We start from the raw sequence: 24187 nt of genomic DNA on the forward strand, positions 1-24187 counted from the left end.
TTGTTCAAACAGAAGTGGCATTGCATTTGCAGCTGCACTTCATTGATTGTTTCGACCAGCTGTTTTGGCTCTTTGTATCATTGCACTCTACATTTCTGCACACATGCCCTTTGAATTTTACACCTGCATTGGTATCCCTGCTTGGAAGGTTGGGAATTTACTGCCTTAAGGCACTGCTTTGCTAGGACAGAGAACGGGTGTTCAAATTTGTGGATTTATACATTAGGTGAAATGACATATCTGAACATTTTTTTTTAAACTATTGAACCTTTTAGGATTATATGAATACAAAGATGCCTGACCATTTGTTGGTCTTGATTTGTATGTGTTTGCAAATTTGATTAATTAATGTATTTAGTTGAGTTGCTTGATTTAATGGATTTATTTTATTTGGATTCGTTTTGTATTACTTTGTGCTTTTGTGGATTTTACCTCTGAATAGTCAATTTGAATTCAGTCCTGCACTGTAAGTGAGCAGTCGGCTTCTGATGAAAACAGGCTGTGGTATAAGTCTTCTGAGATGTGTGTACAAGCCCCTCAGTGCACAGGACCTCCCAGGCACTCATCACGATGCTATCTTGCCCCTCGCGCCACCCATTCACCAACCGGTGATGTCATCTAGCATCACTCCACCTCGCCTCAGGCTCTGACAGAACTGTCAAAAGTACATTCTCTGGAGAAAGATCTTGCCTGCACTATATGGATTTTTGATTTGTCTCCTTCCTCATAATTGCATTAACCTTCATCATGGCAAGGTAGCTGGAGCCAATGCTAGACAGTGCTTTGTGAATGAATAATGGTGAGAGTTTGAAACCAAATGTTCCATTCCCTAGGGAGGCAATTAGTCTAACAATCTGGTTAATACTTTAATATTTTCGAAGTGCCTGCTGCAGCAGTTTCCGCCACCCCTATTCTGCCTAGCTAGAAACACGAGCAGAAGTGCTCGGGGTATCTGAGAACTGAGATTGTCGGGCTGACTGCATATACCTCGTGTTGGTTATCAGTTCTGTGAGGGACACATGTTGCAGGTACTTCTCCTTTAATTGATCATTGTCATGTAATAGCATGTGCCGTGATTGGGAGTTCATGGATCAATCCAGTCCTGCAACCTTTGGGCCAGCATTAGCAGTGGCTTTAAAAAAGAACATTATTTTGCTTTTAATTACTTATGTGCATTTAGCCATTGGTTTTTTGCACACTATAAAAGAAAAAATACAATACAATTATATCATATACAGTAATACCGATAAAATCACAAAATTGAAGAATAAATTACAGCTTTACCGCTGTTGTTAAAATCACGTTATTACAATTTCACTTTTGTTACATAGCAGTTATAAAGATCAATAAGAAATTCAAAATCACACCAAAATTCAAAATTCAAAATCAGATGGCCCAGCCTGCTCCTTAAAGCAAAAAAGCGAGGTAGCCGGGGGTTAGGGAGCGTTTTCTTGCCCTTCACATTTAACGAAACCACCATAGTTTTTCCCTTCAGATGTTCACGGGCAAATATAAATGTTTAGCAGTCTTATTTCGTGCTTACCCGTGCATCCCACATGGACTGCGATGACTGCTCACACCTCTGCTCACAGCTTCACGAACGTTTGGAAGGGATGCTTTTATAAATTCGCTCCACCTGCTGCAAGCACGAAAAAATGAATGAGACTCTCCAGAGTCCAAGCAACCGTGTGTTTCATGACTGCTCACACCTCTGCTCACAGAACAGTATAGGTAAGAGTTTGTTCTCAGTTTCTCCCTTTGTGAGCCATGCCTAAAATCTATAGGACATAGAACAAAATACACAACCTCAGGGTCAAGGTGCTGCCTTGAGGACAAATTGGTTCTATTTTCTCCTGAAAAATTTGAGATTTCCTCGGGAAATCTGTTGTGATTGATTCAGTTCGCACCAGGCATGAAGTCGAGGATACACGCAGGGGGACAGAGTCCACCCACTTTTTTCAGAGGGTGGACTCAGTCCCCCAGGTAAAATGAGAAACCATTGAATGTCCTATTTGAATTCATGAATTAAAGCTGACCTCGGGGACCGAAACGCAGTTGTCGGGTTTGCAGGCCGGGCACTTCACCGCTACACTATATAACTTGAAGAAAAATAACAAACAACTAAAGGTGAAATGTCTCATTTCAGTACTGCATGTCCCAGGGAAAACATTTGTATTGGTTCTTAGAGTTTAAAACACGCACACCTTTTAACGTTTTCAAAAACACTATTACACTTGGTTTTGGGGGTATGTGTTCATTTTATGAAAGGCAAATGCCATTCACCGTGTGGAATTTGATTGGTTATGCGAAGCCAATTTAATTAAATGTGCATATTTCACCTTTATATGCTCATTTTTGGTGACGTCATGTCCCATTGCGTGCGTTGATGAGTCCGCCCACTTTAATTTTTAGGACTTGACCCCTAGGTCCCACTCACATGTGAAACCAGTTATTGCAGACCGACTTAGCCTTTCATCTTTAATTATTCCAAAGTCGATAAATGGAGTACTATTACATTGAATAATACCGACATCTGCCATTTAGAGGGCTACAAAACACAACATTGGCAGTGGCAAGTACTATGTTAAAACAATGTAAAAAAGAAAAGAATGCAGGACTCCGCGCCATCAAAATGTGTGTATATTTAATAATATTGCATAATCATACATTGAAAAAGAAGTCCATGTATGATAACATGTTTCGGCTCTGCTGAGCCTTTTTCATATCTGGGCCGTATTTGCATGTAATTGGAGGGGTGGGGATTGTCACGTCACATGCCGGCATTCTGACAGACACCGGCAATAGAAACAGATTAAGTCTGCTCTGCATTTCCTGTGGCATTTCATGAAAAGGGGGTCAGACCAGCACAGGAGCGGGCTGCAGTCCCATGCCAAGTGTGAATATGTTGGTGAGGTGGTCGTTGGCGCTATCAAGAAAGCTTGAGTGGAAGGGAGGTGATGTTTTTCAAGTAGTGGTCCCTTCTCTTCGGGTGGTGGTTATCTATGCGTACCGTGTTTGGACTATTTCGGTGAGTTCCAATTGTGGGAGCCTGAACTTTGGAGGGAGTTTGAGGAAATTAACACTGGAGGACAAGAGGAGTAAGGTTATGGAGTTCCTTAGACGTTCGTTTTGTTGGAGACCGGTATTGTGTGTGTGTGTGTGCGCACACTGTGGTCTCTGGGGTTTAGGGGGTATTTGCATTTCCAGGGGAGGAGAGGTGTCATGCCTAGGTTTTGGTTTAGAGGCCTGTATTTTTCTTGTGTGTGATATGATTGTAACGTTAAGTGTAGTGGCCTCACGTTAGTAATATTGCGTTACCTCGCAATGTTTTGGTTTTTCTTTGGACATGTTTTCAGGGGGGCTATCCCACTCCTAGGTTTCTTGGACATGAGAGTGCAGGGTTTTGTTTCTAGGTTTTGGGGATCTGAAGGCTCTTGGGTGTGGGGTCAGGACCCACAGACTTGAGAATGCAGGGGCTGTTCTGGTGTATACTATGGATGTGCATTATTGATATATTGGTTATTACTTTGCTTACTCTTTTTATTTTCAGGTACTGTACTTGTTGGACTTATCCTCACCACAGGGTTCTTGGTCATGCAGTGGTACGGGGGTTAAAGCAGGGTCATTCATTGTTTTGTGTGTGTACTTTACCGGGTGCAGTGTACATGCTGCATTTGTTGGGTGCAGTTAGGTGCTGCAGGGTCATGTGAGCAGTGAGGTGCTGTGCGGGGGGTTATGTGAGCATTGTGTGTGCATTAGGGTTCTGCATGGATTATGGGAGTCAAGTTCTTTTCCCTGTTTTGATTTTGGTGCAGTAAAGGTGCTGTTGGTTTTCTTGAGGCTCCTTTCTGTCAGAAGTTTTGTGGTGCATCTGTTTGGCTGCAGGTGCATTGGTGCGTTTATTTTTGGTGGTGTTGCCGTAATTGTTTTTGGGTGGGTCGTGACAAGTTTTGACACATTCGTTTTGCAGTGGGGTTATCCAGGTACTGTTGTTTCCCGTGTGTTTTGGGATTTACTTCGGTTTGTAGAGGAGCAGCTGCATGCCTCTGCATCAAATCCCACCCCTACCTCCTGTATGTTGAGAGCATGCTACGGCATGCTTGACACCAGCAGTTGTGACCATACCACAGCGAATATTCGAAAGAAGATACCTATTGAGAAAACCCTATCAAATGTATTTTTGAAGAGATGATAATCTGAGGGACAAACTCCCTGAGGAATATGAAAAAGAATGAAAGAAGAGGTGGTGACATCACGAGAGACGAATCTGATACCCTCAGAAGCATGGCTGAAGAAAATGTATGGACCATATAGAAACTGATGACGAAGTTAAGAATCAAGTAAACTTTCATATGCAAAGAGAAGATTGCACGTGTGTGACGCACTGCAGAAAATGCAAGCCGTTCAATAACTGTACAGATGCAGGAACGAAAGTAGATTAAGTAATCGTAGAAACTGGCTATAAGTAGTGAATAGAATGCAGGCAGAGCTGCAATTGTATAGAAGCTGGACATCGGTGTCGTGAATTTAGCAAGCCCGGACCCATGGGGCGGAAAGGCAGAGAGCTGTGTGGCAGTAAGAATTAGCTGAGATCGTGGACATGAATGGCGAGGCTGTTTGGCCTGGTGTCAAAGTTAAAGCAACCAAGGTCGGTTATCTTGAAGGCAGTGAACGTGCGAAGCTGAATCATCCCTCGTTACAGTGCTAAGAAAGAACACCAAGCGTGCCAGGTTTTATTCATTTAAGACATTTAATTGCTGCTAAATGGACCAAATTGCGGTCTCCTGTCATGTGAACCAAGGATGGAAATAGAGTTGAGCTTGGAGTTCTAGAACAACGATAGTGCGTGCTCGCACTCCGTTGTATTACCAGAGACAAGAAAACTCTACAAGGCCAAGTTCAAATACAATCTTCATGGCAGAAGGCATGGGTGATGAGAGACTTTGGGCTAATTGGGTGGGGAGGTAAAGTCAAGTCCACCTCTTGGCAGCTGAGTCTGAGCGTGCGTGCTGCTAAGTGAACCGAATGTTCCAGACATGGCACGAGCATGCCAACCAATTGTAGAGGGCCATATAATGAAGGGCCTTATACTTTGTGAGCTAATGAGATACCGTGTACGTATGAGTGTTGAAGGTTACTTGCAGTAGAGGTAGGTATAAATTGTCCACCTAACAGTAGATATCCAATCACAATCCCACCCAATATAGAAAGTATACTTAGATGTTCCTCATTAGCGTATCACAATCCCTCGTAGGTTTTTCTCATTTGACACGTAGTGTGACGTCACTTATGATGAATTTTTTGTATAAAGTTGTGATTTGTTGTAAAATGTATTGAGAGCTCTAGCCAACGTCTGTTGATGTCTGTTGTAACTCCCTGTTTTAGACAATTGATATTAAAACAGAAAACTTTTCCATCTTCCTCAGTTGGTTTGATTATTTGGTGTCAGTTATTCTGCATCCCATCCATTGCATACGTGTTATCCAAAGGGCTCTAAGATCAGGTTGGTGGTGGTTAGTTGCCTCATTCTGCAGGTGAGGTGGTTGACAATTTGTACAGATCATTGTTTGTGTTGGCTAGGGTTCCAGGTGATGTTTTTTTATTTGGCTGTATGTGCGGTTGCTGGATTACATTGCTGGTTGGTGTATGTGTAGGGTAGGTCAGGCAGGCCTATCAGGGGTTGCCCGATATATATTCCCTTATGGGGTGTGTTTTGCCAGTCTCTGTTTTGATGCTTTTAGTACTGGCCTGGTTATGGTGCGTTAGGGGTTTTAGTATGGTGTTTTGCCTGACGGGGGATTGGCCGTTGCATGTTTGCTCGTGGATGAGCATTTTGTTTCACCCCTGGGTGTGGAGCAAGGGCATTTTGTTGAGGTGTTTCAGGTTATTTTTCACGGCCCATGTTTAATTTCCTGGAGAGGTGTCTGGTTCCTTTGGGTTACAGTGTGAGTGGTTTCGGTTCAGTGGAAGTATTCATTCGGGGTCATGCGTTCGTAGTGTATTGGTTCCAAGGGCGTACACTGGAGGAGGTGTAATATTCTGCTTTGCGGGTTACTAGCACTCTCTTTGTCAGAATGTTAGTGTGCGTACCTTGAATGTCGAGTTTTGGCCTCTGGTGTGTTCCACATACTGATAATTAGTCTTGGAGCTGGCTTTGTGCTGGATGCCAGTGGTTTAACACATAGGTACTTACATACCTGTACCTGGCACAATAAAGGTACTTACCATACTACTTGTCCAGGTGTAGTACTTGGGTACTGGGAAGAACCCTACAACAACTTTGTCAAATACAATCTTCTGCATTACTCTCTATTTTATCACAGGGGGTAGCGACTAGCGGCCTGCTTTTCGGTCTGCACCCTGTTGCAAGAGCGCTACTGCGCAATAAGCGGCCTCACTAGCATATTCTTTCTTTTCAGTGAACTGTGTGTACCAGACGATCCTTGCTGAAGCATTGTTGGAATGGCCCTGTTTGCTCCAGGAGTCTCCGTTTCAAAGATTTCCACAAGCCCAGTGGGGGAAAAGAAGCGCGAGAAGTTGATGTTTGACAGTGTTTTTGCCTCTGAAGTGCCCGGAACGCCAGATCTGAACATCTGACAGAAAACGAGAGTTCAGTCGCGGGGCAGCAGCGGGGAGTGTTAAAGCCTGTATTCTCCTATTCCGAGGTCGAACCACTGAACGGGCAGCAGCACACACACACACGCAGTCCATGTATACATGCGCGCCGAAAATAAACCCAGAGCCAGTTGGATGCTGTATGAGCATGGCCCATTATTGCTATCAAGCTGATCAGCCTAATAGACTCATCTGAAAAGAAACTAGGGGATGACGGGGTTCTATTGATTGGAAAAGCAATCGAATGTGCGGTATTGACGGGCAGCGTCAATGCTCCTAATGAAATAAGCAGCACGGATCTCCTGCCTCAGGCCCTTAATAGGACAGGAGTGCTTCTTGTGGGGAGCAACTAAAAGGGCTAATTCAATTTTATTCAGACCGCTAATTAAAAAAACAAAAAGGTTTTATAATCTTGAAGTGGTAACTTTACAATGTTGATGGGATCGAATTGTACTACAAACGTTTAATTGCGAGCTTCACTTTTTAGTATGACTTTTTTAATGCCTAAATGAACAGTATAATACATACACAGTAAGAATGTGCATTTTCTACAGTGGTACGCCTTGTTTAATGGGATTGTGAAAGTGTGTTGTCATTGCAAAACAACAGTTTGGTTAAAGACAAAGGTGAATTTTGAAAAGTCTTAAAAACCTGTTTTTCTATCTGAAATATAGCAACCGATCAACTCCCAGCAACCACGACCGGATACAACGTCTGCGACAAGAATTCCAGCAAGCAAAGCAGGAGGACGACGTCGACGAGCGAAGGCGCACCTATAGTTTCGAGCAACCGTGGGTGAGTTTGACAATGGCGAGCCCATTCCCAGAACCGCCATTAAGCTCAACCGTTCGGATGTTGACATCACTCTTGCATGGAGCCAGACAGTATCGGATGACGTGTGTTTGACCTTTAACCCACAGGCCTTAATCTAATCACTCCCTGTGGTCCATCAGCGGTAGTATAATTTCGTACCCTTTTGAGCATCTCTTTGTCCTCAGCATAATTTAGATCATATTGGTTTGTGGTGCCATTTATGCTTGAAGTTGCCCCCCAATGGGTAGGAGGCCTTTTACACAAATGTTTAACCTTCCCTTCCACATAAGGCGTTGTGTGAGCCGTCACGTCTCCTAAATAAACATGTGACAATAACATTGAAAATCATCCCGGAAACTCCTGGAGGGCTGGGCCAGTAATGATGGTCATTTCATTTCAGTTATATACACAAATGTCAAAATGCGTTGGTTAAAATGATATTTTCTGTGCGATTTTCAGTGCTTTTATTTTTTTTCTTTATAGGGGCATGCTCATCGTTAAGACGTTTCCTTCAAACTCTTAAGATATACATGTCTTGCCAAGATCAATAGGTGTAGGAATGTTATGGGAAATGGAGTGGTTTCGGAGGATGCTTTGTCACCACCAGCCTGAATTTAGCTGCCCTGGGACAGGCTGCGGGCCATTGTGAAGTGTATACCTAGTTTGCTTATACTCTGCTCTGGGGCGTAGTGGAGGTATTTTTCCGGCTAGTCCTATTTTCTTACTCTGTTATTCATTTTTTTGGGGTTTCTCCAAAGCATTACACACTGTGTTGAAGCCACCACGTGTTGAAGCACTTTAAGAGAAGTATGGTTGCCAAGTGAGGGCACATCCTTTCTGTTAACTGGTTCGATGGTTCAAAGAGCAATAGGAGGAGATGGGATACCTCCAGCAATCCTTGTTTTGTGAAATAATCGGCGAAGCACGTTTTCTCTAAAGTGTACGCTTGCACTGCCTTCCAGGTAGTGATGCCAGATTCTGGCAGCTGACCAGTGGGACATGCATCACTTGGAGGGATCAGTGTAGAATTATTGACCATATTAGACGTTCAATAATGCTAGCTACATGGTCAGCCATAAATGAGTCGACATCAGAAAGATGAGGAACAAATTATTGTGGCATTGACTGGCTCTCTATGCAAAAGTGCTATTAGCATATGACTTCACCAGCTCTGGGACCTCGTATGATCCTCTCTTTTCCCTTCATCCCTTACGTCAGTCATACCTCTACTCATTGTCCGCTATGCTCTAGGATAGATTCCAGAGAAGACGTATATCATAAGTTATCTGTCGCATTCTGAGAAATTAGATTTTTAGTCACGCAATCAACATTTCAAGTGAATGTGCTGATTTAGTGTTTTAGAGGACCACTCAAGACTGAACTAGCTGTCTTCTGCCCTCACCAACGGCCTGTAAGAGTGGATCGGCATATAATGACCAGTACTTCCCAGGCAGAAGGACTATAATGCTTTTAACGGCAGAAGAGCTGTAATGCTTTTATATCGTTCCGCCCTGTGAGGGAAAACATTTTCAGAATTCCTGCTGTTACGTCCGTAGACATTTCTGCTCCTATCACCTTGCCATGGGGCCGTGTGCCAAGGTTGGACCCTCCAGTTTTCACATTCGTTAATGGAAAGCAAAGCATTTTGGTCTGCACAGGAGAAGAGAGTCCAGTCAAAAAGTTAAACTTTTCCAAGATGGCCACCAAGAAAAGGACTTGGCAGCTGCTGATGGAGAGTATTCTCAAAGGTTAGACCATACTTCTACGCAGTCAGACAGCATACACAGAGAGAGGGGAAGACTGGTGAGTAACGCGGGCTCTGAGGATGCAGAAGGGGTGTGAAGAGGTGTGGAGGAAAGAGAACAGCAGAGCTGTCACCCTGTGGGTTCACCTGGATCTATACAGCGGATAGCATTTTAGGGGAGTTAAACAATACCAGCAATCCTGATTGGCTTCAGGTTCCAAATGTTTTACTCCAAGTGGAAATGTAGCAGTAACGACCACAGGTGTAGTCATTATTGTAGGGCAATTGCTTCACGCGAGTTACGCTCCTGAGCCGATTCGGTCTGTTATGCTATGAGCACATTGTTATCATTACACAAGCTAAGTGTGCCTTACAAGGGTCCGCTATCCGCCCTTTCTGAAGTGACATAGCTTACTCCACCCAGTTTTACTCCTGTTTATCATGAAGCAAGACAAAAGAGGCAAGTGGTGGCAGAGGAGGCTGTGCCCTTGGGCACGGTGCCGTGGGCCGTGCAAGTCAGAGTGAACACATGCATTGATGTGTGTCTCGTCTTTGGTGCCTTATGCTCTCTTCTGCCCCTGATGGTAGTGACCGCCAGTATTAACACCAAAACACTGACCACTCCCCCAACCTTCAGAGAAATCCCTTCGATTCCACAGAGACTGCTGTCATTGTCAAAGGGGGATATAGAGTGGTGATGGACGAGTAAATGCCGAGATGTAAGTAAGTCCTGTGAGAATTTTGAAGCAGCCATTCAGACGATTGATCACATCTCGATCTTTTTGATTGGCTGAGGAGTGGCCATTATAGTTTTCTAATCAAGATAACGGCTCTGGAAAATTGACACCAGTACCATGCTTGTTTTTTAAAATCATGATTACAGTTGTGAATTGGCCGCACATTTAACTAGGAAGTACACTGAGAAGGCAACTTTCTTTTGCTAAGTTTTCTGTAGCATCTGTTAGATAATGGGCTATTTGAATTACTGCCGTCCAGCGTGGAAATTAAACCAGGAACCTTGAGCTGAAACTTTCCAGAATCTGTTCTAAGTGAATGAGACTTTGCAGTTTCGGCCCATCCCCCTTCCCAGTCCTTGATTCTAGTGCCACTGTGCACCTTCCTGTTTGGGAACCATGTGGTATATGGTCTTTCAGCTTCTTCCAAAGTGATAATCTGATGATATGAATGCTGAGGAATGGAATAGCCATTACTGTACATGTTTTTCCTTTCTCTGGTTCTTGCTCGGGTGTGCCTAGGGACTGCATCGGCTCAAAAGCAATCTGCGTTTTTGAGCAATAGATTGAAGTTGAAGTAAGGTTTTTAAAAAAAAAAAAATATCACCAGCAGGCAAGGAGAGGCGGTACTCTCCCACTGGGACGTCGTTAGCAGCGGACCCATTTACATTTGGGACTCCTTTACAATGGAGCATGGACCACCCTGGATGCACATGCTCTAGCACACATGGCTGTCATATGCACAATGGGTGCAGAGCAAAAGTCCTAAAATAAAGTGGGTGCACTCGTTCATATATGTAATGACAAGTGGCATCATAGGAAGGGAACAGGTGTTAGTGAAATATGCAAATGTGACACCCTTGGTCTTTCCTACATGAAGAAAGTGCACTGGACGAATATGCATTTGCCTCTCGGGAAATTCGTTGTGAAGACTGAACAGAATAACCTAAGGGACACGTTTCCTATAATGTTGCTGCCAAATTATAAAAGGCATGCACCTTTTATGCCAAAATAGCTGGTAAAAATCCTAATGAGATATTTCACAGGTTTCGAGAAGAGACCTTCATGTGGGCTGGGGGGTACATGTGTTCCCCCCTATTGTTGACAATCCCAGCAAGACCAACTCCCCAATTTCTCAAGAGCACAGGGGGGTCTGCTGTTCGCTCACGTGTTCTTTAACTTGAGCCCTGAGAGTGTGTGTGTGTGTGTGTGTCCATCCACCCCAGTTATTTAAAAAAAGGGCGGATTTGCTCACCGACCGGAGAGAGCGCAGTATCCCTTCACAAAGCCGTAGGGAACACGCATTCCTGTCACAATGTCTGGAAGTCGCACAGAACCTTGAGTAGGCTGCCCTAAGGGGGAGTGCACTTGCAGACAGCACCAAGCCTTTTGCATGTCCCGTGGCCCTTCAAAGTACCAGGGGTGAGTTCACATATGAAAATATTCTCACTACAGGTCCTATCCACATTAACAGTGTTTGTGCTTCTGCACTGATGAATTGTCTTTGGAAGGAGCCCAGCCGAATTAAACACCCACACCCAAGGGTTGTGAATGCAGGGTGTGACTATATTCCGACATGCTTGGAACCCTACACAGGTTCCCTCAGGCCTTTCTTAACTCCCTCCATAAGGGCATGCTGGGGGTTGCCTACCGAATGGCTGCCACATCTCCGATAGCTGACATCCACTGTCCACTCTTCATTGCTTTTTTGAATTGTTTAATACCGCTAGGTGCGCTGTAAAATGTCCTTATTTTCATCTGGGGTCAATTGAGTTTTTTTTGTTCATCCCGATCATAAATAAGAGGTGGCATTCCGTCAAGCTCCCCACTGTATATATGGTGAAAGCATTTTTACAGGTTCCTAGGTGGCCTCTGACAAACCATTTGAAGTTTAGTAGTGGCTGATTCGTATATTCCGCTCAGTTGTTCGTCATTTTGAATACAGTACCATGAATTGTATATAGAGCTTTATGATGGATGTATCCTGTTTTTAAGCACTGTGATACTATTTTTTATCATTATCCAATGTAATGGCCTATGTTTCTTAACAATGTACATCCCATTGCCGCCATTGGTAGCATTAGTAGTGAGGGCTTCACATGCAAGCTCACCTCCTGCACCAACTCCCTTGGGTTCCACATCGCCAGGCACCTCTCCTTCAAGATACACATAGCTAAGAAAACTCAGACATCTTGGTATTGGCTCTCCCTCCTGCGGCAAGTCAAGCCCTTCTTCCTTCCAGACCGATTTAGATCCACTGTTCAAGAATTGGTCCTATCCCACTGGGATGGGGGCAATGCCCTCTTCAAAGGTCTCCCATTATCCTCCCTTGTGCCCTTGAGAAGTGTCCTAAACACGGCTGCACACCTCACGGGTCTACACAGATATAACCACATCACCCTAGCCCTCATCGACCTTCACTGGCTCCCACTGTAAGCACAAATCACCTTCAAGTCTTGCTGCATCATCTATAAGGCAGTTGCCCTCAAGCCACTCAGCTACCTCGTGGAGAAACTCAGCATCTCCCATGGACAGTGCACCACCAGAAGTCAGAACACATGAAGACTTGAAATCCTGAACTGCAAAAAGTAAAGAACCAGAAAACAAGCCTACACTGTCTTCTTCAAGGAGTGTCTCCTCCTCAACCCGTAGGCCATCATGTCGCCTCGCGCCGCGCCACCGGACGTGCTAGACACTGGCTGTCCCTCTCCTCCCCGCCGCCGTGTGCAGCTGTACCCCTCCTCTGTACCCTGCTGTATTTTATTCCACCCACCCGCTGTATATCTGTTCTGTGGTTACCTCTGAAAAGTAAAGCGCTTTGTTATGCATCTATACTGTTTTATACATGTGTAAAGGGCTCTGTTGCTTCTCAAAGCTAAGTCCGTGCTCAATAAATACCATAATAATAATAATAATAATAATAATAATAGCTCAGTTGCAATGTCTGCTGCTCCATAAATAGTCTGTATTTCAATTAATCTGTCTGAATAAGCCTCTTTTGTTAGAAAAATAAAGAAAATGGCCGTCTAGGCTTATATTAAAGAGCATTTGAACTGGTGCAGTGCAATCTTGTACAGTATTTGCACCCGGTACAAACATTGTCCTTTTGAAGAATAACGTGAATCAGTACATATTCACTGCAGCCAATTTTTAACCCATTTCGCATTCAAGTGCACAATGTCACTACAGCGCCGCAGATTTCTTCGTACGGACCTTAATCGTGGGAGCATTCATTGCATAAGATAGTGGGACAAAGATGCTACATATTGCTTCCTTAAGAGCCTTTATTGTTGGTGTGTTTTCAGCGGCAGAGCGGGTTGCTTTTAGCATGAGCGAGAGCGTGTTGTTGTCTTGGGAAATTGATGTGTGGGAAAAATGTGTACTCAACGCCTGGAATTGAACTACTCAAGGACGTGAGTCAAGCAGTTGTGTACTTGAATGTCATAGCAACATTAGACGGACAGCTTGGCATGTTTTGCGGTTTCCTGTCATGAGTGAGTGGGGGATTATGGGGGTGGCAGGCTGATTACCATAGGAATGGAATCATTTGCTAAATTGTAGGTCAGAAAATTGACTCCTCCTTTTTTTTTCTCCCTAACAATCACATTCACAGCGCATTCCCGGGGGTTTTCTTGTCCTGCATGAAAGCTCTGAGTGACTAAATTCCAATTAAATGGCATTATAATTTAGTTGCTTTGTATGGATTCCACTAGTTTCTTCTTGGGCGCACTGTGACCCAGCGGGAAACCCGTTTTTCGTGATTGCAATTGCATGCCTGCTTTTTAAAGCTCTGCTGTTATTAACGCAGTTTGTTTTTTTCTTATTCATCCCAACCATGTTACTTTAAAAGGCACAGGAAACCGTGTGCTCTGCTTTTTAATAACGCTTTTAGGGTCATCAAACTGTTAAGAAGTAGTTTTCAGATGTAGACATTTACCTAAAATGGTAGCGCAATAAGCATTGCAGAGGCAAACAGCTAGATGTTGTTACTGTTTTGTTTTTATTGACGAAAATAGAAATGTGGCGAGCCTTAACGTTTACGTCCAAGCTCTTAAAATATGTTTTTTGGTGGGTACCCTGGTGACCGGTGGAGGTTGGTCTCTTGCACAATCTGTCATAGCATTGTCATTCAGTGGGCTCACACTCTCAAGATGCTTGGCAGGCTATTCCTAGGGGAAATTGAGATGTGGTAGACCACTCTGCAGGAGCCGGAGCTGTATCACTGTGCATGTTGCAGCATTCCCTCGCGTGGAGCAGGGGAGCTGACTTATACATTTCCCGTGGGGTGCCCAAACATAGGAAGTGACATCACCAGCAGTTATATGACCGCATTTGCACTTAGTCGCCAACTTGGTGCGAGGGGGGCGGGGGGCACAGAACAGTGGAAACATTGGCTAGCATGTACTGCATATACTAAAGTCAAGTAAGGAGGAGGTTTAAGCCTTCCAGTTGCATTCCAGTAAGCCAACACTGCCCCTACTCCACTCCTCTGTAATCATCCAGGTTGTAGTAGCCCTCAAAAGGCAGAGAAACACAACTAGGATGGGAGAGCAAAATGCCATCCCATCCTCTGAGTGTTTCAAACCTCAGAGCAAAGACTGTGCGTGTGCCTCCTACCTTGGAGCACAATCTCACCAATTTGGTGCAAATCTCGCAAGTGGGTGCATGGGAATCCCATGCGTGTGTGTGGGCTGCAGACCCTGGACCACATGCTCACTTCTTCAGTATGAAACTCTGGCAAAGGCTCTTTGGGCAAGCATTCAGGATGGATCTCATACCTTTAAACAGAGTGATATATTGAGTGGGCACCTCACTCCTTGGAGCATAGTATGCCCGTTGCTGGTAATCTCACAACTGAACGCACAGTTTCACTCTTGGGCATCTCAATGACCCCATGTATATTAATGGAGTCAGTCTCCCATCTGGGAAGTCAATTATATTTCTGTTAAAACACTGAATTCTCACTCCAGTTTTCTCAATCTATAGATCCATACCATATTCATTCATTGTGTGTGCAGAGGCGATAACTTGTGTCTGAGAGAGCTCTTTCTTTCATTCAGGAGAGATAAAGGGGTAACAATCCCCTGTATGTGGGATCAGGCTCATTTTGCCCCATGGCCCCTCACTTCAGAATGAGTGAGCAGGTTTTAAGACACTGCTGATTCTGCTATCCTACAGGCTCGAGCCTTCTATCCCTTGCCCCATCACGGCTTCCAACATTCTGAGCAGCAGTTTATGTACAGCGGGCAGCTCAGGACATGCCTGCTTCCAATTGAATGTAGCCAGATCTACTATTTAGACACTGGGAGAGTGCCATGAATCCACATTGGTGGTGAAGAAGCACTCAACATACAGAACACAATCGTATAGTGTTGCAGCCCTGCTGAGAAATGGCAATTCGGTCTGTTTAAATGTAAAGCAGAGTGGCTGAGAAGTACACGCACTGTGCCATTACAAATAAAGCAGCTGTGGTGGGTGGAAGTGCTTTTTCTGTGGCACAAGAGTATGCCATTCCCTGCGGGGTGGTGTTGGTCATTTCCTATTGAAGTATAGCAGTCCTATTGAGAAGTGCCATTAAAATTGAAGCTGTCCAGTAGGCTGGATCGGTGCTGCCCCATAAAAGGTGTAGAAGCCTCTGTGAGAAGTGGCAGTACTGTCTCAATGGTGAGAAGTGTAGTATTTTCACATTAACTATGCTTAAGCACTTTGGGTTATTGAATAGCGCTGCTACATTCTGAGTAATTCCATCCCTTCAAATATATTAGCTCTTGTATAACCACAACAGTGTTGAGTTATTCTGATGATAATGAAGATGATGTTAGACTTGCTCAATAGTTCTGGTTCTGTATCATTAAATGTACTTCAGATCTTCAGTCTTGGGAGGATAGCTCAGGGGCAACGTGCTCTCCTTGGAAGCAAGACGACATGGAGCAACACAGGTTCGATCCCTCGGTCCGCGCAACACAGGTTCGATCCCTCGGTCCGCGCTTAGAAACCTCTGGGTATTACACGCATTATAAATAACCAATTAAAATATAAGTAAATGAATCTGCTGAGAAGTGCTATGGCCTTGTCAATAAGAGTGTAGCAGCTCAACTGAGAAGTGCTTTTGCTGTCCCATCAAAAGTATACCAGCCCCACTAAGATGAACTAGCATTGCCTCAACAAAAGCATAGTATTACAATTATAGAAGCTCTGTTTAGCGAGCTGAGGAGTACCAGCATTGCCCCATTTCAAATATGGAAGCTCTAGTAGAAAATAGATTACACAGCCCTGCTGAGAAGTGCTGTTACTGTCTCTTTAAAAATATAGAAGCTCATTAGCTCTGCACCATTAGGCCCTGCAAGTACTGTCCCATTGAATGCTATTACACTGAACAAGGTCATCCGTATGGCAAGGTCCATACTGGGTTCTATGTGATAATTCTGCATTTTGAAGAACAAATACAAAAAAAGACAGATTTATTTTGCCCGATTTGTGTGGTCTTCAAAAGGCCGAATTGTCACATTCTACTGCCCCCACCCCGCTAACTCCCCCAAGAAGGTGATCCCACCTCACCCCACACTCCCACCTTCTCCCACACTTTTACCTTCTTTCGAATTCAGGGGAGTTACCTCCCTCAATGCCTCTGTTCCCCGCCCATAGCATAGCATTCACCCTCACCACGTACACACTCGGAGACATGCACACAGTCTCTTTTGCCCTCTCCCAATCGCCTCCCTCTGCAGATGCAATGCAATAGGGGCCCTCCGACTTGCTTTGCATCTGTGCCTCCATTTCTAAAAATCGTTATGGGTTGGCTGTACCCTACATCTGTGCAACCCTCTTGCCAAGAGGGTTGCACAGATGTACAAATACATCCAACCCAAAAAGATTTTTAGAAATTGAGGGACAGACTTGCTTTGCATCTGTGCCTCCATTTCTAAAAATCGTTTTGGTTTGGGTGTACCTCTACATCCATGCACCCGGGTGCACAGATGCAGAAGTATGCCCAAACCAAAACATTTTTAGAGATTGAGGGACAGATGTAAAACAAGAGCCTCTTGCTTTGCATCCGTCCCTCAATTTTTAAACATCGTTTTTTTACCCGGCTATCACCCAGGCCGCCAGAGAGAGACACAGTATGGAAGGAACAAAGGGCCATTCATACTGCATCGCTTCTCTCCGGCCCAGGGTGCGGGGGGGCTCAGCCCCGACTTAATTCTGCCGGCGGGCACCCGGGCCCCACATTCTCGCCGCCCCTGGCATGGAGGGGTTCAAGCAGGTCACCAGACTTCTTTAGGGCCAGTGGCTAAACTGACATCTTGAAGCAACAGCATGCTCTACCACAAAGTCTGGGGAAGGCACCAAGTGTCTGAAGATGGGTTCAAATGGGTTGGGGGGGGACACCCCCCAAATAAAATAAAAAATAATAATGCAGTGTTATGGTCGCAATGAAATGAACCACTCTGAATTTTCCCTTGGTAAAATCAAACATAACCCCAATCTGTATACACAAACTTCAGCTTTCACTTGTACACGGGCATGCATCATCTTTCTTATACACAGGCATGTGGGCATCAGCTTTCTCCAGCATTGGATCTTTCATGGATTCACATGCTTAGAATATTCCTCGTCGACAGACTGGGAACTCTCGGTAAGTTTATAAAGCCTTTTCCTGTAGGAAAACGTTCGACACTTTTGTGTCCTATCTACGTCGTTTTGGGCTGCGCACGCACGCCCCACTAGGACGTAGTGGTATAAATGCCCCGCCCCCGCGGCTCCCTTCAGATTTCAATCGTCTGGAAAGTGGGAACACCTTGTGTATTTTCTACTTGGTTAGGTTGTGCGCTTTTGGTTTTTTCTCCTAATGTCGGGGAAAGCACTGTTCCGCCCGTGCGCTACGTGCGGACTGAAGGTCTACGAGGGGGATGGACATATGGACTCCGTTTACTGTCTGCACCCTCATCACTCGGCTGACAAGTGCGACATATGTAAAGAATTCTCTCAGAAGACTCTTAAGGATCGGAGTCGCAGACTTGTCGCATGGTTGAACGATGGAGCGGGGGCATACCCGCCTTCGGAAGTGGGCTCCACACGCAGCGCGGCCTCGGTGTCAAAACCTTCAGGGGCCCACGCCACTCATCGTCATCGGAACCACCGGTAAAGAAATCGCGACCGGTGGACAAGGAATCGTCAGTAGGCCATTCCAGGGACTCTTCTTCGAAGAAGGCCTCTTCGTCCTCATCTTCAGCGAGGAAAGACAAAGAAAAATCTAAATCCTCCTCAGGCGATCGTCATAGATCGACCTTGAGTCGAGAGACAGAGACACGCAGGTCGAGTTCGGAAAAGGCAGGAGCGACGCATAAGCCTGCGCGACCACCACCGTCATCGACGGTTGGGAAGTCGTCATCTACTTTTCTGCTGTTGTTGCAGTTAACATCAACCGGCCCTGGATTGCAGGTGACGTCAATGACGGGGCCAACTATCGCTTCGTCGACGGACACCCCTCAAGTGGCCTGGTGTCCAGAGGTCTACGACCCAATTTTGCCGGACACACTTCTACAGCAGGAGGCTTTGTCGGTATCCTCGGGAGACAAGGGTGAAAGGATAGCTGCCCCTGCAGGCCTGGGGTTACAACTTACCAAACCTTTCCCCGGGAGCATTCCGGCCCCTGCTCAACCCGCAGTCGTTTTTGTCATTGGAGGTTTTCTCCACGTTGCAAACGCTGCTGAAGACACTGGATGACAGACTGCCCCGAACGACTCCGGCCAGGTCGGTCGTCGACGACCCGGGCCCGTCTCGCCGCCCGCCACCTTCAACCTCCACAGCAGAGTCTCCGGTGGCAAATCTCTCGGCCGCACGCTGCGAGGAAGGGTAAATGTTGGATTCGGAATCAGGCAGCAGAGCGTCGTCGGTGGTCTCCCTTTCCCCCTCCAGGGATCCGACTTGGGAGTCCGATGTGGAATTGGAAACCCTGAGGAGCCCGGCTCAGCCGTCTCCCCCAGACGATATCGGGTCATTCCACAAAATGATGGCCAGGGCTTGCATGGAATTTGGCCTGGCCCAAGAGGAGGAAAAAAAGGACTGTTTTCTTTTCGACCACATGGGTAAAAGGAGGAGGTCAGTGTTTTCAGTGCCCATCCTAGATCATGTGTGGAAGGAAGGTCTTCAGACCATGGGTCACCCTTTCTCAGAGCCAGCGATGAAGGGTCGCCTAGAGAAAATATTCAAAGCCCCGGACTCTACTCCCAAGTTCCTTTCCTCTCAACCTACACCTGACTCTGTGGTATCGGCGGCAAGAAAGGCAAGGGCTCAACACAAGTGTACGACCCCTCTGGAAAGTGATGCTAGACGCCAGGATGCGTTCGGCAAAAAGGTCCTGTCGGTAGGTGCTACCACAGTGAAGGCGGCCAATTCGCTTGCCATAGTTGCTAGATACGACAGGGAGATGTGGCATCGGTTGGCGCCCATACTTGAACACCTTCCGGATGAACATCGAAAAGCAGCTATGTTGCTGGTCCGGGAAGGTGAGGAGGGTTCGAACCACGCCATTAACATCGCGGTGGACCTTGCGGAGTCGGGATTTAAGCAAGTAAAGAACGGCGTAGTTCTCCGACGACAGGCATGGCTGAAATGCACCAACTTCCGACCAGAGGTGCAGTACAAGGTACTGGATATGCTGTTTGAAGGAGACCTCCTCTTCGGCGAGAAGGTCGACGAAGCCCTGAAGGGCATGAAGGAGGGCTCGGACACTGCGCGTTCCTTGGGGGCCCTCCAGAGTGGTCGGGGTTTCCGGTCTTTTCGTCCCTTCAGAGGAGCTTCGGGGAATTCCAGATTTTCATCGAGGGACCGACCCTTCGGTAGGCCAGCATATTCCTCTCAGGAATACAGGCGAGCTTCGCAAGCGGCGAAACGTCGCCGGGACTACCAGGCCCCCAAGAAGAGAGCAAGTTACTCGTCGACGAGGGATAAACAGAGTAAGGACCAGCAATGACGGGCATCGGAACGTTCTGGGGGCAGGGTATCATGTTACATCAACGAATGGGAGCTGATAACAACAGATCAATGGGGGTTGGACACTGTAAAATACCGTCATTCCCTGCAGTTCAAGAGCAACCCTCCGCATATTCCACCGGCGTGTGTAGCTCAATCCCATCTGAGCGTTTTGCTGCAGGAAGTAGCACTTATGCTACAAAAAGGGGCTATAGAACTGGTCCCGTCGTCACAAAGGGGGTCAAGGGGTTTATTCCCGATACTTTGTGGTGAAAAAGCCAAATGGAAAGTGGCGTCCCATCCTAGATCTGCGCGAACTAAACAAGTCGCTGAAAAACACAAAGTTCAAGATGCTCACGCTCCAGGTGGTGATCAGGTCAGTTCAAGAAGGGGATTTTCTGGTGTCTCTGGACCTGCAGGACGCGTACTTCCACATACCGATGTGTCGGCGACACAAGAAATACCTAAGGTTTGTGGTAGGGCGGACTCACTACCAGTTCACAGTTCTTCTCTTTGGACTGAAATCTTCCCCCAGAACATTCACGAAATGCCTAGCTCCGGTGGCAGCCTGGCTGAGAAGGCAAGGCCACCATGTATACCCGTATCTCGACGACTGGTTGGTGAGGGGGTCCTCCTCGGCGTCAACACACAGGAGTCTACAGGACACCATGAGCCTCTTGCAACGATTGGGGTTTGCAATAAACTTCGAAAAATCCTCGCTAACGGCGTCCAAAAGCTTGGTGTTTCTGGGTGCACAGTTTGAGACCCAGTTGGGGTTAGTCAGACCATCCATCGACAGGATCACCAGGCTCAGTCGATTGGCAAGTCAGCTGAAAATCAATTCCAGACTGTGAGAAAATATACATCAATCCTGGGAGCTATGGCGTCCTGCATTCCTCTGGTGCCCAACTGCCGCCTTTTCATGAGGCCAGTGCAACAGTTTTTGGCGGACCGTTGGACGCAGGCTCAGGGCCTCTGGTCAGACAGGCTGACCGTCGATGACAACAAGCTCCTATCAACTCTTCGGTGGTGGAAGAAGGTTCAGAATATTTCCAAAGGGGTACCCCTACAGGAGCTGGAGTTCCGATTCACCACGGACGCGTCCCTAACTGGCTGGGGTGCGCACATGGGCACTCTGCAGACACAAGGCTGTTGGTCTCGGAAGGAATCTCTCCTGCACATCAATGTTCTGGAATTGAGAGCGGTCCGCTGGGCCCTGAGGGCGTTCCTGCCTCACATCAAGGGATCCACAGTGAGAGTTCTGATGGACAACACCACGGCGGCACGCAATCCAGAACCCTCTCCATCGAGGCTCAGAAAGTGTGGCACTGGGCTCTAAAACACGACATATGCATCATATGCATCATAGCTCATCACCTGCCTGGAGTGAGAAACGAGCAGGCGGACTCGCTCAGCAGAAATATGGACCAGATTCACGAGTAGGAGATAGACACCGATCAATTGTCGAAGGTCTTCGACAAATGGGGGCGACCTCAACTGGATCTCTTCGCCACGAAGGTGAACAGGAAGTGCGAGATGTACGCCAGCAGGTGGCCACAGGAAGATTCGGTGGGAGAAGCGTTTTCCTTCCTGTGGATGGGCTAGTTCCTCTATGCCTTCCCTCCATTCCCTCTGATACGGAGAACTCTGCAGTGGATACGCAGGTACAGGTGCAGAGTCATCTTGATAGCGCCGTGTTGGCCGAGGCAACCATGGTTTTCCGACCTGCTTCATCTGTCAGCGGATCGCCCAATAGCGTTCCCGAAGGTGCCCAACCTCTTGTCCTGGGACGAAGGAACGGTGTGGCATCACAACCCGAGCAGCCTCAACCTCACAGCTTGGCTTCTGACTTTTCAGAATTTAGTGCTTTGAACATTCCCTCAGACTGTCGGAAGATATTACAGGCTGCGCGGGCCCCGTCCACCAACAAGTCTTACAGATGTAAGTGGAGGAGATTCTGTACGTGGTGCCAAGGACAGGCAAGAGTGGAACCTCTGAGGGTTACTCCGGAACAGATTCTCCCGTATCTACTACATTTGGCGAAGAGTGGTTTGTCTTTTTCATCACTAAAGGTTCATCTAGCGGCCATCTCCAGATTCACAAGAGGGAGGAAATCAACGCCCTTGTTTAGTGACAGGTTAGTGAAACACTTCATGAAAGATCTATTCCGGACGATTCCCCCGGTTAAGCGGTTTCCACCGACGTGGAGCCTTAACATGGTTCTTGCAGGGTTAATGAAACCACTCTTTGAGCCGATGGCCACGTCGTCGATGAAGTTTTTATCATGGGAAGTGGCTTTTCTAATAGCCATAACATCGGCTAGACGGATCTCAGAGTTACAGGCATTGGTCATAGACCCTCCATATCTCAGATTTTTCAAAGACAAAGTGGTCTTGTCAACGAGTCCTCGTTTCATCCCGAAAGTTCCTACGACTTATCATAAACATTCATCCATTGTCCTGCCCACCTTCTTCGCAACTCCCTCATCAGCTGTGGAAAAGGTCTTGCATACCCTGGATGTCAAGAGAGCTCTAAAATGTTACCTTCATCGAACTCAACAACTTCGATCTACGCAGAAACTCTTCGTTGCATATGGGCCTTCGACAAAGGGGAAGGCAATTTCAAAACAAGGACTGGCCCGATGGGTCTCGTCGACGATTGCCTTCTGTCACTCAAAAGCGGGAAAACCGCTACAAGGACATCCGAGAGCTCATTCGACCAGGGCGACTTCGTCGTCGACGGCGTTGTGGGCGGGGGTTCCACTGACAGACATTTGCAGGGCGGCAGCATGGTCAGTGCCCCATACATTCACCCGCCACTACTGCCTCGACCGTCAGCATGCGGACGAGATTCAAATGGGACGAGCTGTCTTGCGACATCTTTTTCAATAAGGTAAGCCCTTCTCTTTGAGGAGGGTCTATGCTGGTTTGGATATGTATTTGTATGTATATATATATATATATGTACGAATATACGCAGGGAGGTAAACGCGTATGTTTATGTATGTTTTATTTTTTTTATTTTATTTTGCCTTATATAAATGTTACTCGGTACATTACTGTGGCATATTATTAGTTTCGAATCCTATTTGATTATGATTCGCCTTTTGCAGGATGGGGTGGGTGCTGGATTGCATTTACACCTCCTCCATTGTTTCAAGTTCACTGCTGTGCATTCTATTCTAAGCATGTGAATCCATGAAAGATCCAATTCTGGAGAAGGGAATAGTTTCTTACCTGTAACTCCATTTCTCCAGCATTGGTATCTTTCATTGATTCACATGCGCCCTCCGGCCTCCCCAAAATGCAATCATCTTGTACTTTTGTTTCACCCCGTTCCACTTTGGAGGGGTCGAAACCTGAAGGGAGCAGCGGGGGCGGGGCATTTATGCCACTATGTCATAGTGAGGCGTGCGTGCGCGGCCCAAAACGACGTAGATAGGACACAAAAGTGTCAAACGTTTTCCTACGGGAAAAGGCTTAATAAGCTTACCGAGGGTTCCCAGACTGTCGACGGGGAATATTCTAAGCATGTGAACCCATGAAAGATACCAATGCTGGAGAAATGGAGTTACAGGTAAGAAACTATTCCCTTCTCATGCACGCCGCTTTCTAGTACACAAGCATGTATCAACTTTCATACTACCTACCAAGCATGCCCAGCCCAAATGATGCAAATGGTATGATCCATTTTGACTAAACCTTCCCTTTGAAGACTCGTCCCAATAGTCCTAATGCTCATACGTCCACCCTCGTGGAGGGTCCGACCATCCCAGACCATGGTTTTTTCCTGTAAGACGGTCAATTTTTCTAATACCTCATTTACTTGTAAAAATAATGAAAAGCCAACAAGACTGATGTTCTTCAGGCACCTTCAGTCTACTCACCTCAAGGTAAAGTAGTCTCATGTAGGTACATAATCTTTACTTCCCCCATATAAACATTTTCAAAGTTACAGGTCTTATACAACAATGTATCTAGAATTATGCCTTTCTCCCCACTTTCCGCGCTGCGCCTCTCGATTCATAAAAGTATGATGTAGCTAGCCAACCCACCTTCTTTGATTTTCTTTGGTAACGCCCCCTCCCTTGTTTTGCTCATTTTCATGTGACAAGCGGCAGAGGTAAGCTTATAGGGTGAATTCGGGTGCCCCTCCGAGACCACCTTATACCTGCAGAGGCAAGCTTATAGGGCGAGTTTGGGTGCCCCTCCGAGACCACCTTTCACCTGCTAGTCACAACCCAAATGTTGCATCCAAGCCACCATTGATTCAGACTCAGTCCGGTCTGCCGTGTACCTTCACTGTG

The 24187-nt window shown here is 46.3% G+C and overlaps 1 protein-coding gene across 8 annotated transcripts in view; it reads left to right on the forward strand.

The window, feature by feature from the left end:
• PARD3 (par-3 family cell polarity regulator) overlaps window positions 1-24187 on the forward strand; it is a 2149932-nt gene that overhangs the window by 2034461 nt on the left and 91284 nt on the right. For all 8 annotated transcript variants that reach the window (XM_069648049.1, XM_069648048.1, XM_069648046.1 and 5 more), the window contains one exon: window positions 7290-7410. In XM_069648049.1, the coding sequence (XP_069504150.1) occupies window positions 7290-7410 (121 nt within the window). The remainder of the gene's footprint in view (window positions 1-7289; window positions 7411-24187) is intronic.

Source organism: Ambystoma mexicanum, chromosome 2q (assembly GCF_040938575.1).
Source record: "Ambystoma mexicanum isolate Mex_15411 chromosome 2q, UKY_AmexF1_1, whole genome shotgun sequence".
NCBI classification, from domain to species: domain Eukaryota; kingdom Metazoa; phylum Chordata; class Amphibia; order Caudata; family Ambystomatidae; genus Ambystoma; species Ambystoma mexicanum.